The sequence below is a fragment of the Podarcis melisellensis genome (genome assembly GCF_964234715.1).
Source record: "Podarcis melisellensis genome assembly, chromosome: 12".
Taxonomy (NCBI): Eukaryota; Metazoa; Chordata; class Lepidosauria; order Squamata; family Lacertidae; genus Podarcis; species Podarcis melisellensis.
In genome coordinates this window covers 5,486,994-5,499,530 of record NC_138544.1, presented here as the reverse complement: position 1 = coordinate 5,499,530, position 12,537 = coordinate 5,486,994, and the positions used below count along the sequence as shown (strand labels likewise).

General features: G+C 45.3%; 1 protein-coding gene across 1 annotated transcript; it reads left to right on the top strand.

Annotated features, from left to right (window-relative positions):
* Window positions 1-843: 843 nt before the first annotated feature.
* On the top strand, window positions 844-12,035 carry EPDR1 (ependymin related 1). The gene is made up of 3 exons (XM_081931155.1): window positions 844-1,541; window positions 10,521-10,729; window positions 11,236-12,035. The coding sequence occupies exons 1-3, from the start codon at window positions 859-861 to the stop codon at window positions 11,424-11,426; spliced, it is 1,083 nt and encodes a 360-aa protein (XP_081787281.1). The 5' UTR covers window positions 844-858; the 3' UTR covers window positions 11,427-12,035.
* Window positions 12,036-12,537: the final 502 nt, after the last annotated feature.

The following is a 12,537-nucleotide window of genomic DNA, read 5'->3' as shown; positions in this document are numbered from 1 at the left end:
AAAGGTCTTGTGTTCTGTGTTATAAATCAAGCACTGCTAGGAGTTGCTTTTGTTTTCCAATGTGTTTCTTATCAATAAAAAAAAATGGGGGAGCAATTTTTTATTCTCAAAGTGTGGCTCAGAGAAAGAAGTTTGGGAACCACGGGTCTGTAGTGGCAGAAAGTGGCTTTCCAGAGTTTCAGACGGGGCATTCTCAGCCCTACCTGCAAGTGCTGGGCACTGAAACAGGGACCTTCTGCTCGCAAAGCAAACACACTATTCTTCTACTGAAGCAGAATCCTTCCCCCTAAAAATATAAGCATGAACTCTGTTTATTTGGAAGGAAGTCCTAGGGGCTTTACTGCCAAGAAATTATTGCTCAGTGGCAAAACTGAGTTTGGTTCCAGACAGTGCTTTTTTTTCTTAAAAAATGTTTAGGGGTACTCCCATTTTCCTACTCATATTGAAATACTGCCCCTCAATGAAGCCAAAATAGATTCACAAAATGTTTAGGAGTATTTGTACCCCTGTGTCCCCACCTCCAGGACTAGATTGTTTGATAAACAGCAACCACCCAGGTCCAACATCTAGGTCATTTGAAACGGGTTTGTGGGAAGTGGGGTGTTCTGGCTCGTTTTTATTGTGTACTTTGTGTTCTCATTTTGTATTTTTATGTTGTGAACCACTCTGTGATGTTCGGATGAAGGACCACATACAAATTTAAGAAATAATAACAACAATATTTGGGTTTTGGTTCTGCAACGTGCGGTTTCCAGATTATATACTGTTGGGGGGTATTAAAAATCGTTTAATTAGGAATGCCCAACGAATCGCAGAGACAACACATTGAAGAGAGGCATTTCGGTTTCCTCGTTAGGAATGCTGCATCCGACATGGCCTCGGTCCGGGCTGATCGGGACCCCTTTTGGTGCCAAAAGAATCGCGCGAGGCGATGGAGCCCCGGAGCCTCTCTTGGCGCAGCATCCGAGATGCGCTTCTACTCCGCGGCCGTTAGGAAGCGCAATACGGCGGCGGCGACGTTTTGCTGCCTTTCCAAGCCGAGGAAGGCGAGTGGAGAGGGCTCTCTCTTCTTCTTCCCTGGCGCAGAGGAAGCAGAGAGCTTGTTGGGTAAAGAGACGGTGCCCGTTTGGGCTGCCGCGGGCTCCCTCTGCAGTTCCCGTCCCTCGGCTGGTTGCAGCAGCAGCAGCAGCAGGCTCGGCCCCGCGCTCGCTCCCCAGCCTCTCTCGCCGTCCAAGGGGCCCTTGGAGAGCGAGCAACCCGGCGCCCTTGCAGGAGAGCGCAACGAGGGACATGGTCCCGGGCGCCTTCCCAGGGCGGCGGCTGCTGCTGGCGCTGCTGCTCGGCGGCGCCTTAAGCCTGGCCCCGACGGCAGCGAGCGCACCGCCGGCCGTGCCATGCCAGGCCCCGCTGCAGTGGGAAGGGCGCACGGTGGTGTACGACCACAGCACCGGCAGGAACACCCGGGCGGCCGTGTCCTACGACGGCCAGAACCAGCGCCTGCGGATCCTGGAGGAGAGGAAGCAGCTCATCCCTTGCAAAAAGTAGGTGCGACGCGCCCCGGCGCAGCTTCTCCCGTGCGCTCTCGGGGGCGCAGCAGCTGCCGCGCGGGCTCCGGGGAGGGCTGTTCCCCCCTTGGCCGCGCCTTCCGTGGGGTGGGGATGGGGATCCTCTTGCCACCAGCCAATCGCCGCTCCCCTGCCGCTGTCTTGCGTAGGGAGCGTGTGGATGATGCGCGATCCCCCGGCCAAGCAACGACGACACAAGCGCACCAAGTTCCCCGGCCACGCTGGGCGCGGTTCTCAGGGCTGCCCTTCTTCTCTGCAGGCTGCTTGATTTTGGGGGGCTGTCGCTGGAATGTAGCTCGTGAAGACCCTCAAGTCGGGGAGGGCTTTGCGCAGGAACTCCTGTGGAGACCCCGAAACGCAGGCGGTGTTTTCAGTGACGGGTAGCTGAGATCTTGCAGGGTGTGGAACAGGCTGTTGACAAGCGCAGTTTGCAGCAAATCGCGCGCGCGTGTTTTTCTCCTGTTTTGGATTCCAGCCACCCACGCCCCTTTCCAGGACACTCCATTTCATCAACTCTTACCCATGCACCCAGTAGAGATCTAAGTGACTGGAAAGACTCTACACTTATTGGGGTTTTTCTTTAGTTACCCACAACCCCGCATAGATCTCTCCCAATTCTCCCACGCAGAGCCTATTTTTTGCAAACTTAGAGATTCCCGCAAGCCTCTGTGTGGATGGTTCCATTTAGGCCATGTATGGATTTATGATGGTGACAGATATTTGTGTCATTACTTTTGACCAGAACCACAATAGTCCACCTATTGTAGAGATAGATTCAACACATTAAAATATTAACCAGCCCATTTTCCCCCTTCTGAGTTTGTATCTCTGGTACCCTGGGCAGCAACCAAGGAAGAGGCCTGTCCTTCTTGCAGCGTAATCTGAAGTATATTACTTGTCTTCCTTCCCCACATGTTTTCCTTCTGCAGTTCTTCCATTCAGAACATTTTTCTGATAATTTATTAGATACTTAGAAATGCATCGGATGCAAAACTGATTCCATCCAATCGCATCACACTTATTAATATATGACTCTGACATTTAGCATATTTCTCTGCTACTCAAAACAGTTTGTTTCCCAATATTTATATACTGCTTTCCAACAATAACGGTTCTCAAAACAGTTCACAGCAAATCAGATTTAGAAGCAGAGTGTTATAAAAAAATAAATCCATAATTAAATTTCATGGAATAATTAACTGCTGTATGTTGCACTTGGTGATTTGAGAATGCGATGGGCTGGTCAGACGCAGGAAGGGTCAGGGCTAGGATTAGCCTGTTTTCCCCCTCCCCACTCCCTCCCAGGCCTCCACAGCTAGAAGCGGCCAGCATACTTGTGTCAGTCTTCCTTCAGATCTGATAAGGAAGCACCATATGGCAGAGTGAAAATATAACAGCAAATGTCTGGAGAGCAGAAGGTACCTCTCAAAACAAACAGTGTGTGAGCAGGTGTCTCTTAAGTTGCTTAAGTTTAAGGATGTGTTATAAAAGGTGCAAATAGTTTCTCTTCTATTAAAATTACAGTAAAGAATAATAATAGTAATTTATTATTTATACCCCGCCCATCCGGCTGGGTTTCCCCAGCCACTCTGGGCAGCTCCCAACCGATTAAAAACAGAATAAAACATCAAATATTACAAACTTCCCTAAACAGGGCTACCTTGAGATGTCTTCTTAAAGTCAGATAGTTGTTTATTTCCTTGACATCTGATGGGAGGGTGTTCCACAGAGTGGGTGCCAACACTGAGAAGGCCCTCTGCCTGGGTCCCTGTAACTTCACATCTCACAGTGAGCGAATCGCAAAAAGGCCCTTGGAGCGGGACCTCAGTGTCCGGGCTGAACGATGGGGGTGGAGACACTCCTTCAGTTTTACAGTTCTGGTTCAGAAAACGTCACATTAACTTCAGCCGTTTAGGATCATATCTGAAATATTGTTTGCTCAATTGTGATTTTGCCTCCGGGTAGCTATCAAGAAGAAGCCCATCCTCCAATTCCTACCAGTAGTAGCAATTCCTACCAGTTTCAACTGCTTACTCTTGAGTTATCCATGGATCACAATATTTCTCTGCAGAAGTATGAACACCACCCACCTCTGTTTACTAGAGAGAATGCACTATTGTTCACACCAGACCCGTCCAACTCCCAAGAGACTGTGATCTACTTCCAGTATAACACAACTGGCAGTGATCTACCCATTGTCATTGAGGATTGCCCAGAGTTGTTGAGATTTTTCTGGGGAGAAAACTCTGGGGAGTTGTTGCGCTTTTTTAAAGGGGAAATTATATCAATTGCTCACCAAAACCTGTGCCCCCGCGCTAAAAACACTCATCATATTCCCAAACGCCAAGAGAAAACGCCTAACGCCACCCACTTGACATGACAGAGGGACAGTGTGAAAGGGGCAGGAGGTGGAGACATTCATTCCCCAGTTTTTTTAATCCCACGATCAATAAGGATCCCGCAATCAACCAGGATCAAGGGGGATCTACCTGTCGATCACGGTCGACGGGTTGAACATGTCTGGTTTACACCAATCCAAGAATGAAATAGACGATTCAAGAGCAGCTGATCTTTCACTGGCACTCTTTCGACTTGCACCAGGTTCCTAAATTGTAGATCTGTAGTATGGTTGCTAGAAGTTAGTTACCCTAGAGGCTCCAGCGTTGGAGGTCCAGAATGGCGGGGAAATCAAGGGGGGAATTGAAGTGAACTGATGGCATAACTTCCTTCTTGACCTCTGCAAACAATGATTGAAAGGTGGGTGGTAGATTTAATTCACTTCAGTTTGGGAAGGAGTGGTGGGAAAGTAATTTGGTAAGAGGAGCATTATTGATCATTATACTAGTCAGTTCTGGAAAACTTTGATTGTGGGAGATGTTGAGTCATTCTGGCCATTGTCCAGCTAAGCACTCAAGGATGGGACGAACTCTGCACAGTTTAATGGAAGATCTGCCAGCTCTCTGGCATTGCTTTCTCCAGCATCAGTCAATTTGGCTTGGCACATAATCTGGTAGAGATATATGAATTGGTTTGCGGCAAGGACTATGAAAGAGCAGGAAATGGAATACTAGCATCCCCGCTAGTGCAGCATTGAGAGAACCCAACTGTTTAAAACTGTTTGGCAGTTGAATAAAACATTATTCTTTAGCTCCAAGGGACAGTTTATACAATCACAGAATCATGGAAAAGATTACCAAGCTGTAGGTAGAGTTGCATGTTTGAATGCTCTCCCATTTCCTTCACATTGAAAACCAGTATGTTGGGGAGAAGGGTCCAGCCTCTCCCTCTGCCTTGTCTTCCTCTATAGGTCTGAAGTGAAGTTTCTTTTGTTTGTGGGGTGGATTGTTCAAACATATAGAGCTCTATCTGCAGCCTGAAGTGATGCAGTAAAAGGTAAAGGTAAAGGGAACCCTGACTGTTAGGTCCAGTCGCGGACGACTCTGGGGTTGCTGTGCTCATCTCACTTTATTGGCCGAGGGAGCTGGCGTTTGTCTGCAGACAGCTTCCGGGTCATGTGGCCAGCATGACTAAGCCGCTTCTGGTGAACCAGAGCAGCGCACGGAAATGCCGTTTACCTTCCCACCGGAGTGGTACCTATTTATCTACTTGCACTTTGAGGTGCTTTCGAACTGCTAGGTCGGCAGGAGCAGGGACCAAGCAACGGGAGCTCACCCCATTGTGGGGATTTGAACCGCCGACCTACTGATCGGCAAGCCCTAGGCTCTGTGGTTTAGACCACAGAGCCACCCGCGTTCCAAAGTGATACAGTCTTCATCGATTATTCTCCTGATTGTATAAATTGGCTCTGGGGAGGTATAACTGTTGGTTACTGGTCGTTGAAGCAGTGTGACACTCGGGGTAACTGCATTATAGGACAATGTGTTTATTTTACAACAAGTAACTTTCTGGTGTCCCTGGATGACGTCCAACTAACAATATTCAGGTCTGTGTAATGTATGGGGAAAGGACTGGTCTACAAGGTGAAAGAAAGATCACATTGTACTGCTCTCTCAGGATATCTGGGGCATGTGGGGGAATCAAGTGTGGCAGCCTCTGCAGAAATCTCTGTCAAGATTTCTGGTTAGCCTTCTTGACATGATAGTTTTCTATGCGTGGGAAGTATCTCACAAAAGGCAACTTTCAAATATGCGATGGATTTTGTACACATCCCCTTTCTGGCGTGCCATGGTTCTGGAGGTAAAAAGAAAGAAAGATGCTTATTTCTGAAAGTTACCACTTGCTTGCAACATGCAACCTGTCCTTTCGGAGAGGTGCCGCTAGTCTCAGCCAGAAAGCAGAAGCAGACCTCTTTCTCTCTCACCCGCCTTTATGGGACCCTGTAAGTTCCCTCTTTGGCCCTTTTATCGGCTCATGTGGGACCAACTTGACAGCTGGCCCTGATGAATACTTAAGGTTCCCAACCCCTATGGTTGTAATTCGTGGGCAGTCATTTAATTTTATCCTGATTCTAATTTTTAAGCTGTATTTTTAATCAATTGTTTGATTGTGTATTTGATATTTGGTGTTAGACGCCCTGAGCCCAGTCTTGGCTAGGGAGGGCGAGGTATAAATAAAAATTTACTTACTTATTTACTTACTTACTTACTTACTTACTAAGCTGCAGGGCAAGCAGGTTTCATCTGAAATGAAAAACCCACACTATCCTCTCTAAAATAAAAATGTAGAGATGGAAATCAGTATCTGCACCAGGGATAGCTAAGCCCTGATTTGGGGGCCTAATCCAGCCCCAAACCACATTTTTCTCCCCCAATCCCACTGATTTCGGTGGCAGCCACAAAATTAATAATACCCAGCCCAGCATCCTAACAGGGATGAAGATTTCCCCTGCAACACTCATCAGATCTGCATGGATCAACTGGTAAGGAGTACCTGTACATGTGTGTGTATGCACACAGTGCATGGAAGAATGTGGCAGTACCCACTGCTGGCATGCAGCCCTCGGAAGGAGAATGCAACTTTCAGGCCAAACAAGTTAGCCTATGGTTACCAGATATTTTCCAATGGATCCGGGGACACTTTTATTTTTTATTTTTTGAAGCTGAGTAGCAACAGGGAATCAGTAGTGGGGACGGTGAGGCAAAAGACCCTGGGCCCAAGCACACATGTATATTGTATAAAGGTGCAAAGCCCTTCTTTATGTGAAGCATAAATGTGCAGAGTTTTTTAAAAACTGGGCAACGGCTGCCCACCTGCAACTCCTGAGCCTCCCCCGAAGAGTCAGAACAAAGAGGGAAGAGGGCAGGAGATCTGTACCACTGGACGTCCCCAGCTCCCCTTCGGCAGTGGCGTTGGCTGCAGCAGTCATATGCACACATCCGGGCTGCTGAGGCTGCCGCTGCCACATTTCCCGGGGACAGATTTGCAAATTGGGGGACATTCTGGGGACGGAATTTGTCTGGGGACAGATTTGCAAATCCGGGGACTGTCCCCAGGAACTGGGGACATCTGGTAACCCTAGGTTAGCCACCCCAAGCTATGCTCGGGACACACTGTGTGTTGGGAGCTGCACTCTTCATGATTTTTAAAAATAGATTGAGCTTATTGCCGGCACTCTTAACTTTTAACTCTGTTTAATAAGAGCATAATCCAAAATCAACTGAACCAATTGATTCAAATCACCTTGTCTTCAGATTTGCATTTTGCTTTAGGATGATTTGATGGGTGGGATTATGGTAAATGGTCTTCGACTTATATTTGGAGAGGGGACACAGTAAATATAGATTTTTGAACTCCCCCTAGAAAGGGTGGTGAACTGGAGGCGGTAAATAGTAGCAGGTGTTGGAAGACCTAGAGTGAGATGCTTAAAGGTTGCCTGCGGTCTTTTGATTGAAGTGGGAAATATGGGCGATAGGAGGAATGTGTCTGAAATTGAATCTGGAGTAAGGATTCCAAAGGCGCCAGGTTCTCCGAAAAGAGCTCAAGGGAAAGATACAAAGATGTCCTTTCCTGTAGTATCTGTCAGAAAGAAAGCTCAAAAGAGGTGCTCAACTCTTCAGGCAGAGGCGGAAAGATAATATTGGTGATTATCAGAAAATCTAGTCTGCAGCTCAGGACCATGAAGTGTATTGTGTGGTGCACATGAATGAGAAATATACAGTTGCTAAAAATGAGTAAAACTGTTAAGTATCACTGGATGAAAACCATTAAATCTGGTATTCAACAACCTTCACTTGCTCAAAATACGCTTTCTAGAGTTGCACTCTTTGAATTGGGCTGTATCAGATTTGACTGTACCTTGTTGGGTAGGACTGGACAATGGGGGTCTCCCTTGCTTTCCCTCACCCTGTAGCTCTGTCTACAGCCCAATTTCCTCTACTTGACTGGTTGTTTAATTCCCCAACTCTCCATTTTCCCATTTATCTTGCTTATTAAGTTGGCTTGAAGGTAGTTAGAGGATTCTGTGCTATGGTTGCCTAGCAGCCGTGCTTCATTCCTTTTCTCTTGAACCTGAGAATATGGCCGCCTCTGAGCTGAAGCAGGCACACGTGTGGCCAACCTGTGACGATAGGAATGGAGATAGTGGAAGGGGCATTGAGAACAATGTACGGGGAAAACCCCACTTCTTCTGCTTCTTCTACCACAATAATTCTGATATTTGTGGAAGATCCGGAATGGATCACCAATGTTTTCATTTGTCTGGCATGTGCACAAACATAGTCTTTGTTGATGAGTGTAGTTTGTGGCCTGTTTTGCACCATTTCCCTTCCAGTTTGCAAGCCAAGTTCAGAGAAGATGAGTGGCAGGTGAAGGCAATCGCACTGAGTCCATGTTTTGCCCACGATAGCAGTCTTTAGCAGAAGACAACATTTCAGCACAGTAACCAGGTTTACCATAACTTGGGCGGGCACAGAGTTCTCCTCATCTCTTATGCTCCCACAAGATTAGAATTCTGGAACACTAAGTATTAATAATGCAGTGGTACCTTGTTCCCGAATTTAATCCATTCCGGAAGTCCGTTCGATTCCTGACATACCTCGAAAACCAAGGCATGACTTCTGACTGGCTGCAGGAGTTTCCTGCACTCAATCGGAAGCCACGTTGGACGTTTGGCTTCCGGAAAACATTCACAAACCAGAACACTCACTTCTGGGTTTGCCGTGTTCAGGAACCGATTTGTTTGGGAACCAAGCCGTTTGCATACCAAGGTAAAGGTAAAGGGACCCTTGACAATAAAGTCCAGTCGTGAACGACTCTGGGGTTGCAGCTCTCATCTCGCTTTAAAGGCTGAGGGAGCCGGTGTTTGCCCGCTTCCGCAGACAGTTTTTCTGGGTCATGTGGCCAGCATGACTAAGCTGCTTCTGGCGATCCAGAGCAGCGCACGGAAACGCCGTTTACCTTCCCACTGGAGCGATACCTATTTATCTACTTGCACTTTGATGTGCTTTCAAACTGCTAGGTTGGCAGGAGCTGTGACTGAGCAACGGGAGCTCACCCCATCATGGGGATTCAAACTGCCGACCTTCTGATCGGCAAGCCCTAGGCTCTGGGGTTTAACTCACAGCTCCACTCGTGTCCCAAGGTACCACTGTAATGAAAAAAAGAAGAAATGGAAGTGTTATTTCCATGGACATGCTCATAACTCGGACATTTGTGGACTGAAGGAACACGGAGGCATGTAAGGGGTGTGACTCCAGCCTCAGAACCTTTTATCGGTTTAAGAACAACCCGCCATTCTTGTGGAAAGGAAAACCCCACACAGACTGCTACAAAAGAGGCAGGCAATCAGCTGCAAAAGCACTCTTTCGAATGTTGGCTCAAACAGCAACTGTACCACAATAAAATTGTAAGTGTGGAAAGCGTTCTGCCATAGGAAACTAAATTTCTTAAAGCTGCTGTTGTGAGCACTTCTATGGAACAGAGAGGGGCACTCAGGATGCATGGCTGTTTGTTACATCAAAGTCCAAGATAGAAGAATCAGAGCGAACTCCAAATCTTTTCTTTCTTTCTGATTTTCTCCCAGCCTAAATACAGGTTGTTAGAGTGGGGAGGCAATTTTCTTTATTAGGAGATACTAAAAAGAGCAGTCTTAAAATATACTGGGTTTTTGCAACTGGATATTCCAAGAGCAGGTCTTTGAACTTTTCCTTCATTATGCCCCCACTGTACCGACATTTCCTTCTAGTTTCCTGCTACTATTTAGGCTTAAAATTGGATCTGTGCAATGCGTGTCTCGCTCTTTAGGTTTTACCTGACTTGGTTTTGAATTCATGTCATCTAGCAAAGAATAGAAGTGTGCTTTAAAACTGCTTAGGGTTATCTAAACACGCTCAGTAGGTTCACTGACCTTTTCCTGACCAAGCGAGAGCTTGTAACAGTGACAGGCTATATTTTTAAACCAATATTATTTACAGGTCTTGTCCCCCTTGCTATTATTTCTTGGGCCTGTCCTTGGGTGAAAAATAAATGTGTCATTCTTGATTTTTACTCACACCTGCTTCCTTAATACAATTAAAACTAGACTTTTTGTTTCTTTGAAATAGAAATGTATTTTTAGCCAGTCTATAATAGTAAAGGAAGTCTGTTGTTTAGGCACCAGTTGCTGGTGAATATTTTTGGAAGAGTTATTAACAGATAATGTTATGTATATATTGGAAACAGTTAGGTACTTCTTTTCAGGTGAAACTCAGAGAGCAGTTTACATAAATGCAAGTATTGATGCAGTAAGCAGCCATTATATATAATTACAATAATTTATTATTTATACCCCGCCCATCTGGCTGGTCCATGGGTTGACCCAAGACTCCCTGGAATTGTAGTTCGCCAACGGTGTTTAAACTCTCCTATTTGAAATCCCTTGCTCCCCAAGAACTACAGCCCTAATGGCTCCCATGAGCCAGTTTAAATCTCTGGGGTCGATGTGCACAATCTGTCATGTAATGATGCGCACCCAAGAATTCACAGATATTACCTTTGCTCTTGGTCTGCTTCTTTCAGGTTTTTTGAATATATCTACCTCTATAAAGACACGGTGATGTTTCAGATTGAGCAAGTGACAAAGCTGTGTTCCAAGATTGCCTTGACTGAGCCGTGGGATCCTTATGATATTCCTGACAACTCAACCTACGAAGATCAGAACTACATTGGAGGACCTGGGGACCAAATTATGGTACAGGAATGGTCTGACAGAAAACCAGCTAGGAAATGTAAGCATACTTTGGTTAATAAATTAATTGGGAGGGACTCTTTTTGAGAGAGAGAGGTTGGCTGATGGAAATGGATCACAGAAGGGAAATAGGTTGTTGTTGTTACTGGTGTATTGTTTGATATGGTTTAAAATGATTTTATATGTTGTAAATAGCCATGAGAAGATAGCATTTTTGGGCACACCCGAATCTCTGAGCACCAATGCCTGCGTGTAACCAGGGTCCTGGTTGTCTATGGTTATACCTGGTTAAGCAATTTAAGTGGATAATCCTCTGCAGATCCAAAAAGAGTTCAATTAGCATTGACTTTTAAGTTGAAAAACAGCTTAAATTTAAAGCAAGTCTCTGTATCTTTTGGGGCCACAAGACCAAATGGGCTTGACGATTGTAGCATTAACCCTTCATTTTTTTGGGGGGGGGAATGACTTCTTCTTGCTGGCATAATGAAACCTTGAAAATTATCTATGATTCCCCTATATAAACTCATACTTTGTGCTTTGTTACAGTTGAAACCTGGGTTGGCGTTTATACAGTCAAAGACTGTTACCCAGTGCAGGAGACCTATACCAGGAACTACAGCGTGACAACCTCCACCCGATTCTTTGATCTAAAGCTTGGGATAAGTGATCCATCTGTATTTACGCCTCCCAGCACCTGCCAGACAGCACAACCAATCAAGATGAGCGATGAATGCTAATCATGGAGATTGGCTTCTACATGCAAACATATGTAATATAGTTAGCATGAATCCTCAGCTGCTGATGTCTTAACATGGTGGTTGCACTTTGCAGAATGGAGGGCTTTGGGAATGAGATCTCTCGTTGACTAGAAAAAGTGAGAAAGCCCATCTCTCCGCCAGAGTCTCATTCTAATATTGTCCTCATATTCTACACTTACCCGTGAAGCGTTTGTTTTAGCCATTACATTTTTGTTGGAAGAACCTGTTGCTTATATTTCCCAAGAGACACATTGGGCTCTTAAAGCATATTAAAATATCATGTGCATTTGCTCGTTTTGGAGAAGTGAGCAGACATTGTGACATGTAGCAGAGAAGGCATTTCCATAACATGCCACCATTAACCGATTATGTAGAGAGATTTCCTTAACGTCTTGGAAGTTGTTACAGTAAATGAATTGGCTTTTGGGGGGGGGGGAATCAAAAATAACTATTCATATAATAAGTGACTGGTGTGATGCTACAAATACTACAATGATGCCTCTGTTCTTCTACTTAATACTGCTTTCATGGGATCTGATGGGATTTCCTTCTCTTTTATGCACCCTGTATTAAATATGCTTTGTTAAAGCAATGTTCCTTCAATGTTCTCTCATTGAAAACCTATAGAGCTGGTGTCTTGTCAGAAATATATATTTGGCAACATTAGATATATTTAGGATTCAAGTGCACTGCACCCAATGAATATATATAGTATTTTTTGTAGTTATTTGTAGTTAACCTCTGCCAACAAACTTCAACTGTTCAACAGTCCCTGGCACTGAAGTCTGCTGCTATTCATTAGCTTTGTTTTATTTTTAGGATTGTTTTAATTTTGTTGGCATTTATTTGTAAGTTGTGTCTGAGTTTGGTTTTCGTCAGAGAAAGTATGGTGCAAATAAGTCAGTGGAGGGCGCTCTTGGAATTGCAGGGGTCTCTGTGTGTTCGGCAGTCAGTTTGCAGAGCTCCAGACTAAGCTGAGCATTTGTATTATTTTAGATGTCTCAATGAAATTGAGGGTAATTTACCCTTACTGGCTAGGAAAAGAAGACCATCTTTTGTCAAGAAAGCAGCTCCTTTAGTACATATAAGA